Raw genomic sequence first — 27,733 nt, forward strand, 5'->3', positions numbered from 1 at the left:
AAACGGTAACTTCCAATTTTCATTATGAAATAACGTATCGAAATTTTAAAGGTAGCTCACCATTTTAAAAAATTATAATGTTTCTGAAGATTTGAACATACACTTCTTCAAAGTGTGGAGGTATTGGAAACAACTAAACTACCATTTTAAAAAACAACAACAACATAAATCTGATTATTTTATTATTGATTATTAGAGATAGAATTTGACAAGAACCCTGAATCTTGTTAATTATCCTGTAATTTCCAAAAGTTGTTTATTACAATTCTTGTTCATGTTGATTTTAAGTAGTTTAAGTTAAACCTTTAAGGGTAGCTTACTATTCTGTAAGCTTTAAAAGTTTTCTGGAGAAGTGGAAATTGAGATCAGGTGCAAAAGAGTATTTTTATTCCTTACATGAATATCATGTTCAACTTGGAGTCCGAGTCAGACTGATGTTGTCAATTTATAGATGTATCTTAAGTACAAATACTTTGGTGACACATCTGATTTTTTGTGTACAACAGACTTGTACATTTTACTAAAGGTTTGCCACATTTTGTGTGGATACACCTGGTACAAAATTGGAATATTGTCTTAATTTCTTTTCCAGTATGAGGTTGGTTCATCAGACTAACCTGGTGAACATTTAAGTAATTACACTTATAAAACTAGTTAACAAAGCTTGGAGAAAGTTTTCAATACCTGGTTTATCATTCAGTAATCATTTAGCCATGAACTTATTTCATCAATAAAGTATTTCTTTCAACCATCAACTCACATTTGCTTTCATATTTTGATTTCCTGTTATGATCTTTTTCTTCAAATACAATAATTACAAAAATGAGTGATGGAATTCCAAGTTGCTGTAAAGCCAGTTACTAACTTGCAAATTTCAGTAAGCTCTGATACTTCTCTAGTATTTAAAACTTTTTATAATCTTACCAGTATCTTAAGGAATTAGTTGATCCAAGCATAAAAGTAGAGAGTTTATTACGTGTAGCTATACTGTTTGTTTCACCAAGAAACAATAGTTGTAATTTTCCTCAACCCTAAATAAAATATCTAGGTAGATATTATACTTGGAAAGGGAGAGAGAAATTATTAGTAAAATTTAGACAATTATATCATTATACATTGGTACAAAGTTTACAGTTGTAACAACTGCATTTTTTTCATTAAAAATATGTAATAGAAGTTTAATTAGAAGGATAGATACCAAGCCTTGAACAAAACTCTCACCTCTACATGTACTAATGTGTATTGTGCCAGTCTATAATGCAATTAGCATTATATAACGGCCCTCAATCAATAGGAGGAAAATACTTCCCACATACATAGAATTTCCCTTGGGCACATTGTGTAAACCAAAGACTGTATTCTTGACACTTCTTAGCTTCAGATGTGTTTTTCTTCATTGCTAATTAGGTAATGTTTGCACTTATTCTTTTTAACTTTTGGTTCTCATTTGAAGCTGTATTCTTTTCTTCTCTTTTATTTGCTGGATTTTTGAGAAAGAAAGGTACATGATTTTAAACTTCTAATTCTGTATTTCATATTTTACTCCATTAATTTGATTTCTTCACATAAATTACAAGTTTGCTATACAGTTTCTTTGACAGGAATATTACCCATTCTTATTCACTTGGTTTTGGGTATTGATAATTAATCTAAACATTTATCACTAAATCAGTACTACAGGCCTGTGTGCAATGGAAATATCTTACTTACCTAAAACCATAAACTAATTTCATGGATTGGCTCTATTATGACTTGATATATCCATATTTTTTACACTTCCCAAAGTACTAACACTTCCAAACAGGAGTTGCCTGTTATTTCAGTGATGACTGGAGGTTCTCTGGTGGTCAGTGATGTTACTACCATTGTGCACCAAGTGGCAAGATCCATTCTAGTTTTGGATCTAGTATTCCTAACAGTCTGTTTCTTTTACTTCAGTTGAGTATGAATTATTTATAATTAATTCTGTCTAGTTGCTCCTATGATATCTTTCACGTTTGGTTCTTCCTTTCCTGATGAGAAATGGGTAATTCCACCTTCATCTTTGACTACTTTCATTACACAGGTATATAATATTCCTTTTTGTTCTCCAGTGGCTTTTGGTGAATGTAATGCTACCTTGCTGTTTGAGCCTCCTTTTCGTTTTGAATTTCTTGTCTTTATTTTTCTCCAGTTATGTTGACACCATTTTAATCATTGATGACGAGAAAAACCCACTTGTAGAGAAAAATATACATGTAAAAATGGCTGGTTTGGGTTGAGAAAATTTTTTATGCAGAGGAGCAAACAACGTTTCGACCTTCTTTGGTCATTGTCAGGTTCACAAAGAAAGAAAGTGGTAACTGACTGATAACTGACCACATGTTTGAAGGGGGTTGTGTAACTGAGTGTAGGAATGTAGAGGGCATGCTTAGATGTTTGATTATATTTATTAATATAGGTATAAAGGTGTTCCTTTGTATTGGTTTATTTTGGGCTTGAGTTGTATAAGTAAGGCTTCTCTGATTTTGTGTTTGTTTATGTTTGTTTCTTTATTTAGTATTTGGGTGTTTTCTATGGTTATGTTGTGTTTATTTCATTTGCAGTGTTCAAAAACATGTGAAGGTGACTTTTTGGGTTCTTTGAATCTTGTTTTCATTTTTCTACTTGTTTCTCCAATATAGAAGTCGTGGCAATTATCACATTGTATTTTATAAATAATGTTGGTGCAGTGTTTGTCAGTGTAGTTTTTACACAGTATAGACCTTAGTTTTGTGCCTGTTTTTGAATAAATTTGGTATTAACTGGAATGTTATATTTTGTTACTAGTTTTTGCCAAATGTTGATTATTTTTCTGCTGATGTTGGGAATATATGGTATGCAGCAGTATATAGTTTTGTGATTTTTTTAATTTGTGGGATATATTTACTTTTGTTAGTTGATTTTGTTTTTTGTCTAGATGTGTGCATATAATGTTTTCTATGGTTTGTGGAGGAAACTTATTGACGTTGATGAAGTATTGTTTTATTTTGTCTAATTCGTCATTAATTTTATCTGGCGAGCATAGTTTTATGGCTGTGTTTATTTGGTTTCTTTGTATGTTGAGTTTTTGTTTTGTTTCATGTGCTGAGTTCCAAGGAATGTATAGTCCAGTATGGGTGATTTTTTGGTGGATTTCTGTTTTAAATGGTGTATTGGTTCTTGTAATTTTGAAGGTAAGAAATGATACTTGATTGCTTTCTTCTTGTTCACATGTGAAGTTAATGTTGGGATGTATGGAGTTAATGTGATTGAAAAAAATTTAAGTGTGTGTTCTGTAAATATGAATCTTGCAACCGTGTCATCTACATATCTGTACCAGTATAGTGGTGGATGTAATGCTGTGTTAATTGCTTGTGTTTCAACTTGTATCATAAAAATATTGGCTAGAACTGGTGATACTGGGTTGCTTATGCTTAGACCATTTGTTTGTATATAGTTGTGGTTGTTGAACATGAAATTTGTCTTCATCGTGGTGAATTGTATGAGGGTTGCTAATTGGTTACTATGAATGTCTATAGATGGGCTAGGGTCTCGGATATAGAGTTCTAAGGCTATCTTGCAGACTTCAGCGGTTGGAACTTCTGTAAAGAGGGATATAACATCGAAACTGGCCAGTAAGGCTTTATGATTAAGTTCATTAAGATTATACTTGAAATTAAAAGAGTCTTTGACGAATGAGCTGGCTGATGTTACATATTTGGAGAATGCCCATGCTATGTATTTACCAAGATTGTAATTAAGCAATTCATGTGTGGACATTATTGGTCATAATGAACAATCTGGTTTATGAGGGTTGGGGATACTGTATATTTGTGGTGTGAGTGAGTCAGTCTTGCGTAGGTAGAAATAAAGCATTTTTGAAATTGTGTTGACTTTTTTCATTTTTAGTAGTATTTGATTAGTTGTGTTTCATTTTGCTTTGTTGGATTTGTGTGTATTGGTTTAAATTTGTTTGTGTCTGAGAGGATGTTCTTTATTTTTTGAATGTATTCATTCATATTCATTATGGCTATAGTGTTTCCTTTATCTGCTTTTAGAATTTTTATGTTTTTGTCTTGTTTTAGGTTTTTAATGGAATTAATGTCTCGTTTCATAAGATTCTTTTTTAGCTTTCTGTTTTGTGAAATTATTTTTTCAAAGAATTTTGTCACAAAACCGTTGTTTGCTCTTCTAAATAAAAAGTTTTCTCAACCCAAACCAGCCGTTTTTACGTATATATTTGACAACATTTTGATTTATCTTTATATTGAACCTCAGCTGTCTTATCTTCCCTCAATCTTGATTCTAACTTCTTTACTTGAGCTTCAGCCCATTGCATATCTTCTTCTGTGATGGGAATCACTTTAATCTTGCTTGATTTCCCACTTCCCTCAATCTTCTCATATTTGTCTTGTTGATCTGTTTCATTGTCTGTTCATGTTTCATATATTTTCTGAGTCTGTACATTACGACTTAACAACTTCACTGGGTTAAATTGCATCTACTTGTTCTTAACTTGGTTTTTTTGCTTTTCTGTCTTGCTCAATTGAGATGTCTTTTTTTTGTGTTGAGGCTTTGAGAAAGATTCTTATACATTGGACACTCAAACTGAGGCAGTTTGTCAGCAGTCATCTTTTCTCAATTTGTTTCCCATTTTGATTGGACTAAGAGGCATTATAGGTTTCTCATCAACAAAAGCTTTGTTGGGTTGCCTTACTTCCTGCTGATTGTTCTCTCTCTACACTTTAAAGAATTTATTTCAATTTGCCATTGCTAAAGTTGTTTCTGGAGATACCTTTAAACTTCACTTTGTGCAGCTGTGGGCTTCCTTTGCAGAATATTTTTATGTTATGCAACCTTTTCCTATATTTCCACCTCATCCAGACCCTTTGTGTCTTCTATATCTGTAGGAGGCTGTATCTTTTCTCAAGGCTCAGAACATCTTAGCACAGTTTTTGTTTTTTACCACATTCTAGGGTTTTACTTCTATCTTTTATTCTTTCCAAGAAGTCAAAAGATTTGCATCTTAACATAGAGCCATTGTTAGCCTTGAACTGATTTCTTGCCATTTCTCAGATTCAGATGGACATTTTTGTCAAATTTAGATTGGTACTCTTTCCTCAATGTAAGTGTTTTGGATGCATTTCTACGGGCTCAGTATAATATACACAAGTTCCTCTTCACATTTGCACACATTAAAGTATTTACAGTATAACTTTTGATACAGCATGTGTATCTTCATAAAATTTTGGTAGACTTTTAGTAAAGATTACAAGTATTTTATACAAAAAATCAGATTTTTTTAAGGAAGTATTTCTGCTAAAGATTTGTTTGCAAAAATAGTCTTTTTTTGTTACTAGTCTGAGTGCAAAGTGATTTAATGTTACGATTAAAAAAAACATTCTTTGTCTCAAAAATCTCAAATGTTATTTATGTCATCTCTAGAACTTCCTAAATACATTTCAAATGTTTGTTTGCAGAAGACTATTTTTATGTTATTTTGTATACTCTATGTGAGGCCTATCACTTGACCAACATTGCAACCATCATGAAAAAAATTAGGATAAATATAAATTATGCTTTTTTCATGCTAGAATGACTACATATTACAACACAAAAATACAAATGTTTAGTCTATGCAGCTTAAGTGTCATCATGCTATATATTTACATGTATATATTTATTATTTTTCTATTATATTAACCTTCCAGTCATGCCTAGCTAACCTTACATAACTTGCATTGACCAGGTGTATGTGCACTCATGTTTAAGTATCCAGTAATATAAAACTGACCTGTAGTCTTCTCTGTCTTGACTGTGTTTTAGTGGACTAGTATTTTGTGATTTACATTCACATTTCAATTATTATAGATTATATATGTATGTTTAAATTGCCAATTAGAAATAAAGAAGTAAACTTGTTTTTCTTAAAATATAGAACAATAAGTCAAGACATAAAGCAAACAAATATATCTTCTTGCTACAACCTTTTTACTCAGTTTTTGTTGAACATAGGTTACTAACCCTTTTAAAATTTCACATGTTGAGGATGTCATACAATGTCTTTTTAGGTTTTATATATACAGTTGAACTAAAAAAATCATAAATAACTTCATTGATACAATAGGATTCCACTATAATTTATGAAGCTTAGTAACTAAGATGTATTTAAATTTAAAAAAAAACATGAAATTGAGAAAACTAAAGACACAACCTACCTCATTGAAATCTTGGATCAAAAGAACATGATAGCCCTTTCAGAGATTAAAATGGCTGAGAAAACCACTCTGGGAATATTGTAAGCTGTTGATTGGTTATTCACATGTTATATACTGAAGTAAGAGCATATGAGGGGCTGTCTAAAAATGGAAAATGTTGAATTGGGCCACCATGTTTGATTCAGTACATAACCATATCTCAGCAAAATAAAAAGATATGAGGTTCAAATTTTATATTATAACTTGTAAATAGTTATTTGAGGTCCTAATTTGTACAAAATTATAGATTTAGTATTTTGACATCACAAACATTTAATTTTAAAGTGTTACATTCAACAAAGCTTATGACTATATTTAATATTTACTTCTAAATTAAGAAATTAACTGATATATAATATTAAACTTTGAATTTTAATCTACAGTATTCCAAACTTATTGACTTGAATTCCTAAAATAGCAGTTCAATAAAATTTTGCATGCAAGTCAACAAATGCAATGACATGACCTCTGATCTGTGACCCACAGGGAAAGGGTTAAAGTTTGTTTGAAAACCTGTCATTTTTACCAGCTTGTACACAACATATGGGACTTTCAAGTTTGGGGTTTTTCCTTCACATTGGATATGGTCTCTTATGTTTCCCATTATGTACAAAAAACATTTCCACACAGGATACATTCACTTGGACTACAATATCACTGCTGTATAGACAGCTGCCTCTGTCTCACCCAGTCCAAATAAACATCCACAGCTGTGATATCTCTACATATTTGTTAGTTGTCCCATTTGAATTGGCTGTTTTTAAAGTCTGTCTTTGCCTCCATCCAGTAACTGATTTAATTGAGTCTATTTCAATTCATTTGCAAGGTGGGCTTATCCTTCTCCTATACATATTTAAGACATGAAGTTTCTGATTATCAAAATTTTCAGGTCCCTTTTCCTTCCAGCATTAGAGGTTCTGTCCCTTTTGGGGACTCTTGATTTCTCTCAAATCCCTACTTTCTTTCCTATGCAATTGTAAAGTTTTCTTCATTAACAATGTATTTTCTTTTCCTTCTCATTTGAGGAAGCTCTTGCTCTAATACTTTTGTTCTAGAAAGCTCTTGCCCAGGGGTAGGTTGATTTTTATTCCCAGACTTCTTCTTATTCCCTAAGACTTCCTAACTGCTTGTCAAGTTAATTGGATATTTTCTCCAGTCTTCCTCACTGTCATTTCTTCTTTATATAATCATTTCACATGCCATGGAATTCTCTTTCCTTTAGTGACATAAATCCTTTATCTGTGATTGGCTGGATTAACAACTGGTGTGATTAGTTTATTTTATGGGTGATGATAGCTCCTATCTTTTTCATGTCACCTCTCTTAAGTTTGTCATCTCCTGACTTCTTTTACCTCTAGCTGTCAACATCTGGATGTAATTTTACAAGGGGTGATATGGATGACCCTTGACAACTGTTTGTTTTTCATTTGCCTGTGATTGTCATCCCTCCCTCCAGTTGCTATTGTTGTACTTTCACAGAGGATCTAAGGAGGTGAGTTGTTCACTCTTTCTTATTTTTTCAACTTCCACAGTTGCTTTGTTCTGGAAGCAATAGAATTGACACATGGTTTGTGGTTCTTCACAGGGAATACTTCTTCCTTTCAAAATCCTTAGGAATTGGAGGATAAATAGCATGAAACCCACCTCTACCTGCCTAGTATCTGCTGTTGAGATGAGGTTTTCCTCTAAGTTTTTTTCAACTACACACACACACACACACACACACACTCACACACACACACACATATATATATATAATTTTAACAAGCAAAAATAAAACATGCTGCACAAATCTTCAGGATGCAGGCTATATTGTGGGATATAAAATGTACCTTAGGTTTTGGAAATGACTTCAGAAGTAGCGCCCTCATTGTGGTGGGGATACACCATCTGTCAGTTTTAAGTTACATTCATCAGTCTTTCATGAAGAAGGTTATAAATAATAATGATAAAACAATCAAATGATCAAAAGAAATAGAAATTAGAAGAGTAAGATGTGGGTGCTCAAGCTCACAATGTACCACATCCATATCACCCTTTAATGCCTGCACACAGTTGTGGGAAGTTGACTTCTCTTCAAAATAAAGAAGTAAAAAGAAGTAATAATAATAAGGTACTACCATTTGGAGGTATGTAAAATAAACTTGCTTCCTGAAGTTGGCATTCCAGCCCTCATTGTGGTGATAAAGCATTAATTAGTAGCCCAGTTGACAAATTATACTAGTATAAAGGGTCTTGACTTATCTAAACTAACTAGTATAGCTCCCAACCATCATCCTTTAAGTCTACTGCAACTTCTAATTTTCAGACTCTAAACAAACCTTTATATGCAACATGATGTTCATCCACATAAAAGTAGAGCCTGGTTGTTTAAATTACTGTTAACAACTAAAAAATGCTTGACAGAAACTTTCAATAAAATTTCTTTAATTTTATCTTTATATTTATTTAATACATTCATACTTGATGAAAAAAACAAAAATAAATGACAACATGAGGTGTGATCCTGCCCTCACACCTGGTTAGTTTGTATGATTCCCTTTCTCCAGACAGTGTGGCTCTTAATGCAGATGAAATTATTCATTTTGATTTGTTCACTTCATTGTTCTTCCGTATGCAACTTTCTCCCTCTAATTTCTTTTAGGGAAGTGTTAAGACCTCTCCTTCCCAAGTTCCAAGGAATTTGGGATGTCAGTATCGAGAGTTCCCTTTTTCAATCAGTGTAATCCTACAGTTATAAGCAGAGTGAAGGCACTACTTCATATGAAGTAGAACCAGGTGGTTGCTAGCTTATTGAATCTTGAATTCTCCTTGGGTATGAGTAGCAAATGATTCATTCCTGCACTTGCCAAATCTGATAAGTAATTTGCATTACTGTATGGCTTGACTTATTACCCTAGCCACACTGCACATACATACTTGTCTAGCCTTCTGAGGTATACAAGCTGTTTAACACTCTTTAAATGTAGCACTGTGCAGAAGGTTCTTCTTAAACACCTTTTGCTTTACCTCCTCTCCTGAGCAACAGTATTTCCTGTGTGAGATGAATGCAATTTCTTACCGAGGATATTCCACTAACCTCCAACCCCTCCTCCAGGAAGTGACATGATCCATAAGTTTTCCTTTCTGTCACAATATTCTTAGAATTTTCTGAAGAGAAGTGAGTAGTATTTCTACAGTTAACAGTTTCTTTACTTGAAAATGTATTTCAGATGGATACTATTGCACTGAATTACCCACCCTTCCTTCCCACTTCTAGTGGGTCACTTTTGCCTCGTCAAGAATGAGCGTTTTGTATACACAATGTGCTCAAGAAGAGCATTACATGAGGAGAATTTATCGCCATCCTGTTTCTTGGGGGTATAGTTTATTGCTGCTTGTGGTATAGAGAAGTGCAGTGCACATTAATGTGAAAGGGGGGTCATTCGCAACTTAGTGCATGTACAAAAATCTTCTCAGTGGTTCACGATAATAGCTCTTGGTTCTGTTTAGAAGTAAAAACATATCTAAAACATGTTTTCAGCTAATGAAAATGATAACTTTAAGATGAGCTTACTCAGCATCATGTATAATTGTAAAATATGTTATCTGTGCTGATCATTGGCCTTTTTTGTTTTTAAAACTTGTGACTTTAAAACAGTACATTTGAACAGTGATGATAATGTGCTGTTATACACTATATCATTCAGATCATCTATTTTGAATAAAACAAAACTCTTTGGAATAAAATAATTGATAATTATAAATTGTTTTACAAAATTATAGAAAGGCTATTTTAATCAAACTGTGTAAACGAGCCTCTTTTTGAAACTCATTATATGCACTTTTTAGGTTGGTGGTATCTGCTGACAAAGTGAAACAAGCTTATGTAGCAGCCACTAAATTAAGGATGACTTCTGCAGCTGGACAGTGCCGTAGCTTCCTAATAAAACACCTCACAGCAGAAAACTGTATAGGTAAGGTTTTGTAAAAAATGTTGGAGAACCAATGAGTATAAAGCTATAGAGAAGAACTTTATATAATTATTTATGAATTTTTACTTTATTTCTGTATTTAGCGAGTTCAAAATACCAATACAAACATCATAGAGTTAAGACTGTGCATTTAGTAAATGGACTGAATGATTTATACTCAGTTGGATAAAAACTGTAAACTAGCTTTTTATGTATTAAGCAGTGTAAAGAAATGATAGTAGAAAATATAATTTATTTGTGAAGTTATGCACACAATTTTCTCTTTTATGATTTCCTTTTTTTTATCCCTTTGTTAGTAAGATAGAATTGGTTGAAATCTGTTTGATATCTGAATAAATGTATTTGGTTTTATCATAGGTATGTTAGAATTGTGACTGAAAGAGAAATAAATTGTTGTAAATTTTAAAGTAACAAGTTTCAGTCTGTGTCATCTTTTTGACTTAACAGAATTTATATTTTGTAGATGTCCGTTCCATTCCTGGTCTGTCTCCAGATACAGATCCAGAGTTTATTGCAGCAGTGGACAATTACATCAGACAAAATATAGGTAATATTATTCAAAAAAAAGTATTTTTGAGCCTTCCTCACATTCAGATTGAGCAATTGCAAAATAGCTGTGAAGAAATGCAAGCAACTAACCAGAGACATCTCTGTGAAATGGTGTTGGATTGGATAAAGAAGTGTTTTGATGAACACGATATAAATGCTGTTACTGAGAAGGTTGGTATACCAAAATAAGTTTTTTATTTATGCTAAAACAGAAATGTATTGACTATAAAGTTTAAGTACACTTGTTCTACATTACTAACCTGATTTAACAGTGGTTTTTAAATATGGCTCCAAGAATAATAATGTGAATCAATATATAGGAAGTAATACCAGTATGGGGAACTTAAAGCTTGATAATACTAATAATGTAAAGTAAGTTTGATTATTTCTCTGAAATAATTTTCAAAACTAAATTCATAATTAAACTTATTTTATATTCATTAGTGTTATTTTTGCTTTATTTCAGCCATATTGATGTTATTCCCTATATTTTGCATCACATTATTTTTTTTTCTATTTCCCACTATCTATTGCCATTATTTTACCTTTATAAAAATATGTTAACATTTCCTGTAAGAATTATCACAATTAAATCTTTTATGTACTGTACACTCCTCTTTGGAAAAATTGTTGGTGTTAGGTTGATTTCACCAACATCTGTGCCTATGTATTTCATCACACCCATTAAACATAGCCCATTATTGTCCTGGAGAAGAACAGCAAACTATTCAAAAGCTCTCAAGTTTTTGGTCTTGTTTGATCCTGTGCACTAACTTAATCAGAATAATTGAACAGTAATAGGTTTTATTTATTTCTTCACATTTATTTTTGCAACTGTTATTTTGTCTTTTTAACACAATTTAAAGGCTTTAAGAATTTGATTTGGTTGTGGTAAATTTCTCTTTTTATGTGATAGTAAGTAAATCTTATTTCAGTTTACATATATATATTTTAGAGAAAATTAATACTGATAAAACTAAGTAAACAAAATCAAAAGGAAGAAAAAGCAAATTCAAACCTCTGACTAATTAAATTAGTTTGTTAAAATCTACAAAGAAGCCAAAACAAAAATAAATTAAAAAATAATAAACAAAAAATGCTGCACTAATTCACAAGATCTGACAGTGCAAGCTATAATTTCCACATTATAGCTATAACTATAAGGCAAGTCTAATGGACATATTTGTAGGATACAATATTCTGTTGATTTTGGTATTAAGTATTTGTAAATTTCTTTAACTCTTTAGGAATAGTGTCAGCACATAGCACATACCTGCAAAGCTATACATACTGTAACTTTGATTTTACTAAGTATAGCTTCATGGAATTTAATAAGATTTTAGTTTACATTTAAAAGCCTATGGTAAACAAAAATTAACATTTTTGAGAAAGAATTGTCTGTGAATTTCTTAAGTTTTTACCAAAGTGATCAGGGTGAAAGTTGATTTTCATGGGAACAGTAGAAATATCTTTGTCTTTGTTTTCTATTGTAGTTCAGTAATTCATTGAATCTAAAACTTTGTATTTTATCTTTTATATTGTCTACCATTTTGCTCATTGTAGTGAAATCATCAATGTACAATGAAACAAAAAACTTAAGATTATGTAAAATATTGAACAATAACATTTTCTTCTCTGCATTGATTGAATTATTGACCGAAAACTTCAAAGTTACGTATTTTAGCAGCCAGTGGATCCATTAAACTTTTACTGTTTTGTTGTAAAGTGTCATATTACATACTTTCTAATTTGCATAATTTGAGGTTGTTTATTAGAGATTTTTTGAGCTAAGCTGTGAAGTTTTAGTTGTTTTTATTAAAATATATACATAAAAAACAAGGATTTGTATTACATAGTGCATGATAAAGTTGTTTTCACTTGAGTAGGCATTCTTTTGCAGTCCTTATTCAGTTTCTCAAATATTGGTGTCCATTAAGGAAACAATTATCTAGCTTTTTAACATTGTACCTTTTATAACACAGAATATACCAATAACTAGTAACTATAGTAATTAATCCAGTTTCCTATGTGATTCGTAAGTAAATTTCAAAAATGTGCTAGCATAGCAATGAGAAACATAATGTTTGAATAACGCATACAGAAAAAATAAGAAGATGAAACACGGATTCATGTAAAAAGGAATCTACTTTTTTGTATTGGTTAAAAAACATTCCCATCAGTCTTATAAAATTAGTTAGTAAAACAAAGTAAGAAAAAGATAAATGTACTTGACAAGTATAATATCAAGAAAGACAGGAGGTTCAGATTTAAGATTATATACAGTTTTGTTGCTTGGCTGGTATGGGTAGTAACACTTTTATTGATAAGTAGAGAACAACGTTTTGTTAACCTGAAGATGACCTAGGAAGGTTAAAATGTTGTTCTCTGCTTATCAATAAGTGTAAATACCCATACCAGTTGTTCTGAGATACATTTTTATTTCAAGTGAGTTTCTTGTCATCTAGAGTTTTGTTGCTTATTTGGTTGGAAACTGCAACAGTTTGCCTTGGATGCTAGAAAATTCTGAAGCAGAGAAATAGTTGCTTGGTGGCATTAGATGACACAGAAAAATTGAGATTTATAAAGTTATAAATAATTATTTCCAAATTTATGAAGTTAAAGCTTGGATAATAAGATAACATAAGAATTTGAAATGTAACCAAAGTTTAACATAGTACTAACTTGGTTTAATATAACCAAGTTTAAAAACATATGAAATAAGGTTGTTTTATTAAACTTTGAATGTAACATTGTAAAAGACTGTAATTCACTATGATCTGACTTTTCTTGAGGTGTTAATATATTTAATAAATTGATAGTAATTACTAATTGAGCTGATATGGTCAAAGTTTTTTCTAACCTTTTCAACATAAGTATCTAAATAACGTGTGTAAATATTCAGTTGCACTTGATTGTTTGGCAGTTGTTTAATTTAAAAGGTTTTGTTGTAAATGTTATTATGAATGCAATATTTTGTATTATTCTGCTCTATCAATAAAGAGCACAAACATATTTTGTCTACAATTAGTTTTTCCCTTTTGTTATTACTTTACAAATTTAAGAAAGTGTATTTTACATTTGTAATACATTGGACCTCGTATAACTCCAAACAATTGTAACTAAATTGCTCATCCTCCATTAGCTACTTGTAAGTGGTGTTTAATTAAAGTAATTTGTTTGTGGTAACTAGGTGCACATGCTATACTTGAACCCGGATGGAACTCTGCATGATTGTAATGACATAAAAAATGGTGACTCTCAAGATTCTGACTTGATCCAAGATTACAAGAAGTTGTCTCGGCGCATACCCGTTCCCTGCAAGACAAATAAGAAAAGTTCTCCTCAGAGCACATCCCATAAGCCACGGCAGTTCTTATATACTAGGTCAAATTCTACTTCTTCTCTGTCCTCGCTGTCTGATGATGAAGAACGCGATTGGAGGGTAGTTGCCACTACAGCTGCGGGAAGTAAGTTTTTGTTACACATTTATAAATCAGCTGGTTAAGTATTAGTAATTAGAAAAAGGGGGGGATGCACATGTGTGTATTATACATATTTAATTAGCACATAGTCTGAGACACTGGGAAAGGTCATTGAATTTATTTTACTGTCTCAATCCAGGAAACATCAGAGAATTTCATTTTACTGACAAAAATGTGAAAAAGTAAGTGCAGTACATGTGATTCAGAAAACAAAAACAAAGGAATAGCACACAGGTTAACTCCTGTAAATTTAGCATTACAATTTGTGGATAAAAATTGTTTCTTATACATCTGTCTTTTTGTTTAATGTTAGTTGGCATGGAGAATGAAGGCAATCAAACTAAATTATTTAAGCAGTTGGTATGGGCTTCTGCCTCAAGTGTGTGTAGGCTCTGGACAAGACTTCATCTTGTCTTTCTAAATCAAGGGCATGGAGAATCATTTACTACAGCCCTTTATCCTTCCATTATGGTTTGAATGGATTCCACCTAGCTTGTAATCATAAAAGTTTTCGATAAATTAATCATAGCTTTAGGAAATTTTGCAACATTATTGATAAATATTAAAAAGCTTTCAAACATCAAATATCAGGTTTTTAAATTATGTATTATTTTTTAATTGAAGATTTTCTCATAATTTTTTTTTCTTCAGAATATTGCCTATCAACATGCAAAGTAATTTTGATTTTGAGATTAAAAATACTTTTATGCATCAGAAGATTTCCAAATTGAACATGGGAAATCTTTATAATCTTCAGATAATTATCAAATATTTTTCAAAAAGATCTTTATACTTTATCTGTTACTTTCACTATTGTATCTTTGTATGAGTTGTTTTGATTTGATTAACTTTGTAACCTTCATTGAAGATCAGGAAATAAATATAATTTTTTTTTTCTTTATAGACAGTAAAACTACTACAGATTTTAACACAAAAACACAAATGTTTAGTTTAAATAGCTGAAATTTCCTAACATTATATTTGCAGTCAGATGCAAACTCTCTTTGTTAACATGAAGATGACCTAAGAAGGTCGAAACATTGTTCTCTACTTTGTTATAATGAAAATTTTAATACCCATACCAGCATCCTGAGATACATTTTTACTTCAAGTGGTTTCTCATCATCACGAATCTCTTGGCTGTGTTCTTGTGGACCAGTATTTTGTAAACTACAGTCACATTTCAGTTATAATGCATTAACTATGCATATACATTATTATTATATACAAGTAAGTTCTTTAATTTATTTATTTTTCTTATAGAACAATATTTCCGACTTTGTATTCATTTACAGCTTGGTATAATTTGCTAAGCCTTGTCAAATTTCATATGTAGAATTTAAAATGTTCTGTACATATATGTATTTTGAAGCATCGAAAAGAGCTGTTGTCATTTTGCTCCATGTTTTTTTTTATGAATTATAGCCAAACGTGGTATCTATTTCATTCAGCAATATAAAGTATCCAAAGAAGTGTATAAATGTTATATCAAGCAAACTAAAACTCGTTGGTTATATAAAATGGAACTTTCTGGTCAACAATTAAAAATAAAATGAAATTATAAACCAAAGGAAAGTATTTTTTATTTTATTTGTTTTTCAAAACAGTACCTCACATAAAAGATTTTCAAATTTTCCAATCCAAATAAAAAAATATAAGTATTCAATTAAATGGCTCGGCATGGTCAGGTGGGTTAAGGCGTTCGACCCGTAATCTGAGGGTTGTGGACTCAAATCTTGGTCACACCAAACATGTTTGCCCTTTCAGCCATGGGGGCTTTATAATGTGACAGTTAATCCCACTATTTGTTGGTAAAAGAGAAGCCCAAGAGTTGGCAGTGGGTGGTGATGACTAGTTGTCTTCCCTCTAGTCTTACATTGCGAAATTAGGAACGGCTTGTGCAGATAGCCCTCGAGTAGCTTTGCGAGAAATTAAAAAAAAAGGAACAAACTAAATTAAATTTTATAGATTTTTTAGAAAGAAACTAGAAGCTATTTAAAGAGTTATATCCATTGTGAAAAGAAAAAGTTGTGGTATATCAGTGACACTCCCTCCAATCCAAAAAGAGCTAATGTGTCCTATGATATTTGGTAAGGTTATTTGTAATTTGAAAGAAGTTACACAAATTTTCGAGGACAGAAGTTAATTGGTACTTTTATAAGGGAATGAAAATTAATACATTTATGGATGTTTAGAAAAATAACTTGTTTGAGTTTTTTTAAATATTAAAAATTCAGAAACAATTTGTTTTTTGGTAAAAACTTGAAACAGTATTCAACATGTAAAGCATTATATTAAAATCTACAAGAAATGTGTACCAGTTGACCTTGGTATTAAAATTAACCTTTAAAATAACTGTGTTTTGGTTGAATAATAGGTTGAGTTAGAGGATACACAATTTGTCCACATCATTGAATACAATTTACTTTCAAGATGACAAGAAACCAACTTGAAGTAAAAATGTATTGCAAATGTAACTGTTATGGGTATTAAAACCTTTAATTGAAGTAAAATAAAAACAGTGTTTTGACCATGTTTGAAACTGACTGTTGTTGGGTGCATCTTGGGAACAAGAGTGTGAATATGTACAAGATTGTAGGGGGAATTGTAATTGTACATTAAGCTACTAATTAACATAGGTATGAAGGTGTTCTTTTATGTTTGTCTAATTTTGGGCTGAGTTCTTGTACAAGTAAGGCTTCTATGATTTTGCATTTTGTTTGAATTTGTATTTGTAAATATATATACAAACATTGTTATTTACTTTAATTTCTGTTTTTAACATCCATACTCAGCCATCTTTGCAATACAGAATGTACTGTTGTTACAACAATTTGTATTTATTATATTTTTGAATAAGTTAAATGCAAAACCCAGCAAACGTTTTGAGACATATAGTTATTCTATTAACTTTAGGTGTTAAACAACTGGAAAGTTTAATATAAAGATGATGATTTTTATTATTATTGGTTAAATGTTTTATACAAACGTAATATTTAAAACAAATCCATTTTGGTGTTAACTCTTAACTAATTTTGCCATGTTAAGTATATTTGTTTCAAACTATATATTATTGGTAAACTGTTCAAAATCTAATATCCTTTAAATGGTAAGTAAAATTGAACTTCACCAAATGAACATTTTTAATTTTTTTTTTAGGATGGTAAACTATGAAATGATTTATAAAACTTTGAAATACACAGGTGTTTCATTTTATTAAAGCAGAAATAAATTATAGTAAACTTAATTTCAAAATTTTCTTAACAGAAAACACAATATTAGCTTTGATAGTGGTGTGTGGAAAGCTAAGAGTTTTGTCTGTAAAGCAAAGACTAAACACACCTTCTAGTAGTCCAGCAGTATCTCGACCCGAGTCTGTAGAGAAAGCAAACACCTATACTTTGATCCCCCCCATGACCTCAGGACGCTGTGCTGTTGGGACAGCTGACCTTCAAGGCAAACTTTTAGTGTGTGGTATGTTTATTTGTAGTAGTATAGAAGGTCTTTAAACACTGTCATGAAAAGACATAAATTTTAAAGTCTGTAAACTGTGTTAACATTATAGTTGTTAATACAGTTCCTTATGAATAAGGTACAAAACTTAAGAAATGTGTATATTTAGAAAATTTATATTTAAAAAACTAAATTATTTCAAGCCTTTATTCCAATTACAAGCAGCTAGTATTTGCTTATGAATGTTATTTTTCTGTTGGTATTTAAAATTTAATTTTTACTGGCATTAATGTTTCTTGTTGAAAACTAAAGCATGTGTCATATTAAAACTTTTTAAACAGAACTTTTCTGTTTATATTTAGTTTTAGTACTAAAACTGTATGGTATTATAAATGAAAGAAAATGCGTATATCAAAACTGTGTGTTTAGATAAAAGGTTTTCCTTTTAGATCTAATATATAAATAAAATTTAAATCTGGTATATGATTTTGCTTTTAATAAATATACCCTCTGATAACTGATACTAATGAAAGCACCTTCAACAATAGTTAGAATTATTGAGAACTATTAATTTTCTAATTATCTTTTAAGCATTGGAATGTATTATTGTAAAAGAAAATGCACAGGTTGAAATATAATACCAAAATTTACATTTGTCTCCTAATCCAACTATTCTCACCATAAAGTATGAAAAATATGATGCATCAACACTTTTGACACCTTTAACAGTCTTGAACACCTCAAACACATGCCGTCAAACTTTTCTTTTTTAAAGTCAAAACAATTTGAGAGATCTTAATCTATCTTGAACCTGTCCATCCCAGGCACCATTTTAGTAGGCCTCTTCCGGAATCTTTCTAATAATTCAGTGTCTTTCCCAAGGTAAGGAGCTCAAAAAGATTGAACACAATGCTCCAAATGTGGCCTAATCACTGAACTATATAATGAAATTATAACCTCTTTAGACTTCTGTTCAACTTCTGTTGATACAACCCAAAATCTTATTTTCCCTATTATTATCAACAGCACCCTGCTTGGATGGCTTAAGAAACTGATAAGTCATATGTCAAGATTCTTTTTTTTTCATAACATTGTTAAAGTTATTCTCATCCAAATTATACTTATAACTCAAATTATGATAACTTACATGCATTATCTTATATTTATTATTGTTAAAACCCATATGGCATTTATTTACCCAATTCACTGAATGATATAAATTATTTTGTAAAACAGCAGCATTCTTCTTGCAGCCAGTAACACCAAATACCTTAATATTATCAGCAAATTCAAGTAACTGAATGGCCATTCCTTCATCTATTGTAATTCAAAAAGAGCAAAGGTTATAAGAGTGAGCTCTGAGGTAGCCCAATTGTGATAGTAATCCATGTTGACTGAACTTCTTTTGTAATTACCCCTGCTTTCTTTCATCTAGCCATTCTTCCATCCAGTTAACTAACTTAACCCTCATACCTATAGAGATACTTCTTTTTACAAGTGCTTTGTTTGATACCTTTTCTAAAAACCCAGATATGTCAAATCTACACCATTACCCTCATCTACATAAGCCAAAACCTTTTCAAAGAATGTTAAATGGTTTCTGAAGCAAGACTTTCCCTTAGTGAAACCATTTTGATTACCCAATAACATTCTAAATTTTGTTAATGGCTTTGCAAAGCATCTTTTATCAGGGTTTCCAAAATTGTTTCCACAACTGATATAACACAAATAGACATATAATTACTGGAACAGTTTTGTTACCTCCCTTGTAAAGAGAAGTAACATTAGTCAATTTTCAATTCTGTGTTACCTGTGCTATTCAAAGACTTATGAAAGAAATAGTAGCAAATGTGCACATTCATGCATTTAAATCAAACCATAAATGTCAAACCTTCCTCTATGGCTTACAAGTGATTTGCTCGTGTGAATGTCATAAATCATATGTATTGTTATCATATATGCATCACAGTTTATAGTAGGTTAGTGTTTTTTTCAAACATGTAAAGAAGGTTTAGTGTATATTAAACAAACTGAACATATTTCTTCTTTATGGGTGACAATTAAGTGAGATTTTATTAAAATGGGAAAAAACAACAATTATAAGAGTGTTCATAAAAAAATCTTGTAAATGTATACTTGCTAGATTGAAAAGAGGGACTTTTGTCAGTAAATTTGTCCAAGGACCCAAAATTCCTGTCTCCATTCATAGCACTAATTACAACATAGGTCCATCTTTGAGTGGTAATGGGTGTGGGCTGATTATTGTGAGATACCTCAAGTTCACATGTATTATGTAAAATAAAGTACTTCTATTCTAAATATGACAGTCATTTAGCAGAATCACAGCATATGCTTCCAGCATTTTATTACGGTATGCTGTAATAATCAGAGAATATTTTATTAAAATTATTTTATGCAAATTGGAAAGTTGTGACAATCACAGCTGATGCAAAGACATAGTGGAATAACAAGTATAAGAACTCCCTTTTGACATTTTGGCAATTTTTTGGTCGTACGATGCAACTAAATATTGGATGCTTTTGGGAAGGGTATGTAAATGTAACAAACCCTCTACGAAGCAAAATATTCATATACTGAAATCATAAAGACATTTTCAGACGTAGGGTTATTGAATTTCTAAGAAGGGGGTATTTCTTGTACTTACTAGCATTGGAAAACAGACTAGCAAGGATCAACTTGAGAAACCTGGACCATCTCAAAAGAGACCTGCAACAAGTCATACCCCAGTTGTGATAAGGAAATCGGTGTCTTGTAATGAGTGAGAGCTCACAAATATAAAGGTCAGAGACAAGAACTGTCCACATACCCTCAGACAACAGTATACAGATCTCTATCTGGATAAACAGTATAACTCTCTTCTTTTCAGGCTGCTTCCATGTCATATTAGTTTAGCCATTGCAAATTATATCAAGAAGCTGTGAAAATGAAATAGATATTCATATTATCACTTTTGTGTGATTGGACCATTGAAATGGGAGATAGGAAACCTCTGTCTTCATAACTTAGATCGCTTATCTGTAAAGAAGAGGAGTGTGCTTTGAACAGAATAATCCTATTACAGAGCCTTTAACTATATAATTTCTATTGCAGATCATATTGTTAATATATACAGCAATCAGATAGAGAATGAGCAAATGTAGTGACATGAACTTGTAACCATCTGGTGATATTCCAAAATTGTTTTATATAACTTACTCAACCTTTATATTCAAAGTAATGTTAGACTTTTTTGCATAACTTAACAACAAATAAGAATAAGACTCAATTAGGTCAAATATTTTTTTTAAGTAGTCACTTTAATATTTTCATTTGAAATAAAGTTTCATTATTCCATAATGATAACTATAAAAGTATGTTGTTATGAAATAATTACATTTGTTTGTTAAAAAAACCCAACAAAAACCGTACATTGTGTTATTTTATAAATCTGTTCAATGTGATTCATGTTAAAAACATCATTGTGTCAATGTCATAAGTATATATGAAAATAAAACTATCAATGTCTCTGTCTTGATGGAATATAAAGTGTACAAAAATAACTAATGTACTGATAATTAAGCATTTGTCACTAAAGACAACTTAAATAAAGTGATTGTGGATTTGGCTAAATAACTATTTTTATGCAGAGTGCTTTATAGCAATGTAAAAATTTACAAAAAGATGTAGTTTGACAAACCAACTGCCCCATTCAATTGCTCCTAATACAACATACAGTAAGTTATGTTATAGATCATTAAGCAAACAAAAACCTGAACTGGCTTATTAAATTCAATCCCAGGGTTTGGTCTAGAAGTTAGGGCATTCAGCTTGCAATTTACATCACAGATTTGAATTCCAACACCAAACATGGTCACCCTTTTAGCTACAGGGACATTGTAATTTTATGTTCAATCCCACTTTAGTAGATTAAGAGTTGTTGGTAACAGTATGCAGATGAAATTTTTGGTAAAATTTGTTTTTCATTATCATCTCATATCAACCTGTCTCTTGGTTAGAAGTTATGTAAATTCATGATTACAAAATGTTATCTCAGCACTTGAAACTTTCCTTCCCTAATATGTAATTCTAAAAAATTCAAAAATGCTTATAAAAATCTACAAAACATGAAATGTGAAACTACAGATATTATGTCTGCCTATTTAGAAACTAGTTTTTGAAGTTTGAGAGAAAAGTTAAAAAAATGCTCTTACCAACCCACCCTTTGTTTCAGTGACTTAATCATTTGTTTTCTGTTTGTAAAGATAAATTAATTTATACATTAAAAAACTCATTGCAACAATGTTGCTAATTGCTTCTTCGTGAAAAAACTTGAATAGAGATGAAAGAAATTCATGAACTATTTTATATGAATCCTTTTTAAAACCATTGTTATTAAAATCTAATTAACCAAAAACAATTGATAATGTTAAAAAAATTGATATTCCTTGAAATAAAACAATGATAATTCCTCTTTAAGAAAAAGTTATTTGTATTTCAAAAGCAAATGAATTTATTCAGAATTGTATGGTTCCAGGTGGATATGACAGAGGAGAGTGTTTGCGAACTGTTGAGATTTATGACCGTTCCACCAACAAATGGTCCAGAATTGAATCTATGAGAGTACCACGTGGAAGGTTTGGCATTACAGTTGTGAATAATGAAGTCTATGCTGTTGGTGGCTCTGATGGAACCAGAGAGCTTAACTCTGTTGAAGTGTTTAGCCCCATGACCTCTTGTTGGAAACAGTTTCCACCAATGAGTATTCATAGATCATATGCTGGTTGGTATATATTTTTAATATTGTATATTCTGGTTTATGTGTATTTGGTATTTAAAAGATTTTTTCTTGTGGTATTTTTTTTACTTCCCATTTTCCATACAGTAGATCATTGTAAACTCACATAAGTTATTTGATCTGAGAGGGATGTCCCTATGTGCTAAAATTATAAACATAACTTTTTTTTTTATTCTAAAAAATGTTGACATGTCTTATAATTAACATTTGTCAAAGTGTATTTTATTCTGCAAAGTATTCATGAATAAAGACATTATTGAGATGAAATAATACTGAAATTCTATGACCTTGTATTAATCAGTGTTTTCTCTAAAGTATGTCCTCTTCTAACTTCTTCACTGGTGTGCATTTTCTTGAACTCTCTTAACTATTTTTCAGTGGGTCATGGGTTAAAGGCCATGTCATTGCATTTGTTGACTTGCATTCAAATTTTTATTGAACTATTATTTTATGAATTTATGTCAATAAATTTGGAATGAAATTGTGGATGATAATATAATCCTTAATATTATGTATGAGTTAATTTCTTAATTTAAAAGAAAATGTTAAAATAACACATCCAGGTATAGATTTTATTGACTTGTGTGGTATGTTGAATGCAGCTCTGTTTAAAATTAGATTTTTTGGATATCAAAATACCAAGTTTGTAGTTTTGTGCAAATTAAGAACTCAAATTACAAATACTGATGAGCTAGAATATAAAATAGGAAGCCCATATTTTTTTATTTTGCTGAGATGTGGCTTATGTTCTGAATCATATAGAAACAGTTCCTTATATACACTTACATCATTATATGATGTGAATAACCAATCAACTGCTTATAATGTCCCAAGAGTGATTTTCTCAGCCATTTTAAACTTTGAAAATGGCTATCCCACTCTTTCAATCCAAGATTTCAATGAGGTAGGTTGTGTTTTTAGTGTGCTTGAGGTTTCATATTTTTATGAATCTAAATATGTTGAAGTTACTAAGCTTATTAAATTATAGTGGAATTCTATGGTATCAGTGTAGATATCTATGATTTTTTGTTTGATATCCTCTATATCCAAAATTTTAAAAGGCTTAGCAATCTATGTACAGCAGCAACCGAATGCAAAGGCTATAACGTGAAGATGTAATTGTTTGCTTTACTTCTTGATTTATTGTTCTATATTTTAAGAAAAGTAAGTTTAATAATTTATATTTAAATAGTAATAATCTATATACATATATATAATGTATAATAATTGAAATGTGAGTGTGTATTACAAAATACTAGTCCACTAAAACACAGCCTAAACAGGGAAGACTAAAGGTCAGTTTTATATTATTGGACGTGTATCAAGAGTGCATATGCAATGCATCAATGAAAGTTATGAAAGTTAATAAAAAAAACTACTAAATATATAGGGTTATGACACTCAAGCTACTTAATTTAAATATTTGTATTTTCTTGTTAGAATATGCAGTCATTCTAGCAAAAAAAAAAAAGAAGAAACTTATATTTGTTTATGATAGTTATGAGGTTGGTCAAGTGACAGACCCCACATAGTTATAGTATAGAGAATAACATAAAATATAAAGTCTTACATTCACACATCATTACAGAAGTGAAAATTACATATAGATAATACTATGGTATAATTTTATGTTGGCAAAATATGATCTACTAATTGGTAGTTTGTCTGCATTACTTCACAATGAAACTGATACTTATTTTTTACAAATATGATAATTGATATAATGTTGGATACCAAATGAATATATATTTGAAACTTTTAAAAGAAAATGAACAGCATAACTTTTTGTAATGAACAAATGTAAAGGGCCTTGAGAAAATAAGTCAACATATCTACTATAAAAATTGCTTGCCAGTAGATTGTGAGATTCTGCCCTGTTTTCCTGTTTTAAGTGAATGTTTTAGTTAAACTTAAGTTTCATTGTAATACAGCTGTATTCCATACTTTTACATTTTTTTTGCAGGTGTGTGCTACTTAGATGGGAAAATATTTGTTATTGGTGGCTGGAATGGTCAGAGAGGCTTGACCCATTGTGAAGTCTATGATACTAAATCTTACTCCTGGACAAATATAGCTGATTTATCAATTGGTAAGTGAATTAGTAACATGATTTTTATCCTGAAAGAAGTTTATAATCTTTTCGTTTTGGTCATGGTGATTACCTGGATTAATTAGCATGTCCTACTCATACAAGCTGGGGAGAGAAATTAAATGTATATATTGCTCAAAACTAGTAAATTACACTTTTTAATTGTATATTAAAATAATATAAATGTTTGAAAAAAATGTTAATGTTCTCCTTGTATGCAGTGTTTGTTTTATTATGTCTTTTGTCAAGATGAGACATTTAGATAATATAGTATCTACGACCAAAATAGGAAGCGGAGCTAGTTTCATAAAATGTTATCTAAATACTAAATTCTTTAATAAAATAATAATCTAAATGATGAGAATTTAGGCTGTATATGTAAGATAAAAATATGTTCACAAATGTATTATCAGTGTATTTCTTTACACTTTCAATAATGAAGACTATGAAATTAGGACTTCTTCATACTTTTATTATTAAAAATCAGGGCTGAGTATGGCCTAGGGGTTAGCATACCTAGATTGTGAATTTTATCAATGGTTTTCAACAGGTTACAAAAATGAGATTTTTCACTTTGGATTAATTTGAGGTATAAAAGTGACAGTCAAACTCCCCACTAATTGATCAGATAAAAGCAGCCCAAGAGTTGGTAGTAGGTGCTATTGACTAGCTATAGTGGGTAGACAAAGAGAAGCAACCCTCCATAAATGTTATTAATTTGTTGTTTCTTTTATTAGACAAAAGAAAAATATGTAAAGCTATGTTTTTAGAATGCACTCAATGAGACCTACTCTGTGATCTCAAATCCCAGTTTTTACACTGTCTTTCATAAATACCTGAACTTTTCATGATTTTAGTTACATGTTCTTACAACAAGTGTTGTGCACCTATTGTAATTTTTTAGATTTTCTTATTCCAATTAGCCCTATAATTATGAGCAGTTAAAAGATATCTTATAAATAAGAGAATCTATGTTATAGAATTGTCAAGTCAATCACCTGATATCAGTCCAATTGAAAATGCATGGACCGAGTTAAACCAATTAACGAAATATCGCAAGTCAAATGCAAAAGATGAACTTTTTGAAGTACTCAAAGAAGGATGGCAGTAAATCGCTCAGGAATATCTACAATCTCACTGAAAGCATGCCATGTTGACTGAAATCTAAGGGAATACTTACAAAGTACTATCCTGTGAAATTGGATTGTGTTATTTTGAGTTTCATTTTTATGTTTAATTATTGCAATAACAGAAACTGTTAAATTTTCTGTTCTTGTGTCCCATTTTCTATGTTCCACCCCTGCTCTTCTTGGCAAGTAGGTTTTGAGTCGTTGTTTACTCCTTCCCTGGATATTGGAGGTTTTTTATGTTTGGGAAACATTTGTTTTGAAGTTCATTATGTTTTGATCTCCACATACCATGAAAAATCATGCTTTTGATTATCATTGTTACAACTTCCTTTATTTGTACTTACAGCTTGGTGCCACTTCTCCCTTGGTTGGGATTAATCCACCATTATTTCATTACCTTTTCCCTTATTTATCTTACTGTGACCACCCTTTTAAGGTCAGGGCTGATAGGGGCAAGACTCCTTCAATTTGCCCACATTTGGAGGTACTGGGCAGTCTTTACATGGGTTCTGAAAGTCATTTTAGTTAGTTTGGTCTTCTACTTCCAGTTATCTCCACCATTATCTGACAATCCTGTTTCCATCCCTTGTCCTTGGGATTACAGTTTTTGCTTGCCTGATTCATTCCAGGGGCTTTAATTTCTACCATTCTGTGGATATATGGCTGCCTCTTGCCTCCAGAGAAGATGATGCAATCTTCCATCCTCAGTTTCTTCTCTTAAACACTGTCATGGTGGATTGGCTTGTTGAGATGGAGCACTTTTTCCTCACACCCACAAAATTTTTTAGTTCATTTCAGGATGTTTTTCAACTCCCTCTTCTGTCAAGGCCTAGTTGATACACTACAGTTTTGAGCTAAGGAATGTCTCATATGCACCATATCATATCCTTTTTTCTTTATTGAATGGGAAACTCTCTCTAAAGGGGATATGGATTTCCCTGGAAGCCCTAATTTTTCTTGGTTGAACTCTCATATATCATCTTTAGTTGGTTTTGATAACCCAGTGGAATGTTGTTTTGGATACCATAGATGCCCTTCTTACACTTCTCTCTCCCTTACAGACTTATTTCAACTGATGGTTGAATCAGAACAATATTACTGTGAGTGTTACCTTCCTCCTCATCATCCAGAATTGCCACCTTTTACTGATGCTTCTTTTTTCTGTTTGGAGATGTATCTCAATACTTGGGAGTCTTTCTCTGATTATTCTTTCCATATCAGTCTTGGAACTTTTTGCTGTTCATTGTGCTTTTCTTCATTTCCTACATAATCCTAGGGGCCTGTAGGTAATGGTTCACTCTAATTTTTCTGTGGTAGTCTCACACGTCACCAGACAAAGGGACACTTGGTCAAAAAAATCTCTGTTTTCTCACATTGGATCTTCTATGCTGGGTTCACTATCGCCCCAATACTTTGTTGGCATGTCTTAATACGAGTGGCCAGAATTTGGTTGCAGATTGGTTATCCTGTTTGGACAATATTCTCCTTGCAATATGGTTTTGGGGGGAGGTTTGATGTGATTTGCGGAGTGTCCCAGATTTGAATGATTTTGCCACTCTTCTCAATACAATGCTTCTCCAATTATGGTGTCCTGTTCCTTATCTACTATTGGAAGCATTCAGTTCTCTCATTCAAGATTGATTGGGCTGGTATTTATATACATCTCCTCCCATTTGTCTTTATCATATTTTAGACTACTCCATATAGTATTCTGCTGCTGGTTATGTATTGGCTGGTTCATATGTGCTTTCCACTCTGCAACAGTATTTGATGTTGTCTTCCTTTTCTCTTTCTTTATCTCTGACACTTATTTGTTATCCATCTGTACTTGTATTCTCTTCATGTATAGGTTTGTCAAGTTTGTTGTTTGAAGGACCTGATTTTCATGTGTAGTTTTTTCTTTTTTCATCCTGTTCTTTCTTTCTCTATGGCATTTCACCTATGTATGTGGTACATGTGTCACCACTTTTGGTGGTCTGTTTTAAGGTGTTATGATCCTTCTCA

General features: G+C 31.3%; 1 protein-coding gene across 5 annotated transcripts in view; it reads left to right on the forward strand.

The window, feature by feature from the left end:
• The window catches only part of LOC143252120 (influenza virus NS1A-binding protein homolog), a 74,382-nt gene that overhangs the window by 39,477 nt on the left and 7,172 nt on the right, over window positions 1-27,733 (forward strand). For all 5 annotated transcript variants that reach the window (XM_076503789.1, XM_076503790.1, XM_076503791.1 and 2 more), the window contains 6 exons: window positions 10,089-10,213; window positions 10,695-10,951; window positions 13,971-14,247; window positions 17,530-17,736; window positions 22,250-22,495; window positions 24,474-24,599. In XM_076503789.1, coding sequence (XP_076359904.1) covers window positions 10,089-10,213; window positions 10,695-10,951; window positions 13,971-14,247; window positions 17,530-17,736; window positions 22,250-22,495; window positions 24,474-24,599 — 1,238 coding nt within the window. The remainder of the gene's footprint in view (window positions 1-10,088; window positions 10,214-10,694; window positions 10,952-13,970; window positions 14,248-17,529; window positions 17,737-22,249; window positions 22,496-24,473; window positions 24,600-27,733) is intronic.

This window comes from Tachypleus tridentatus, chromosome 6 (assembly GCF_004210375.1).
Source record: "Tachypleus tridentatus isolate NWPU-2018 chromosome 6, ASM421037v1, whole genome shotgun sequence".
NCBI lineage: Eukaryota > Metazoa > Arthropoda > Merostomata > Xiphosura > Limulidae > Tachypleus > Tachypleus tridentatus.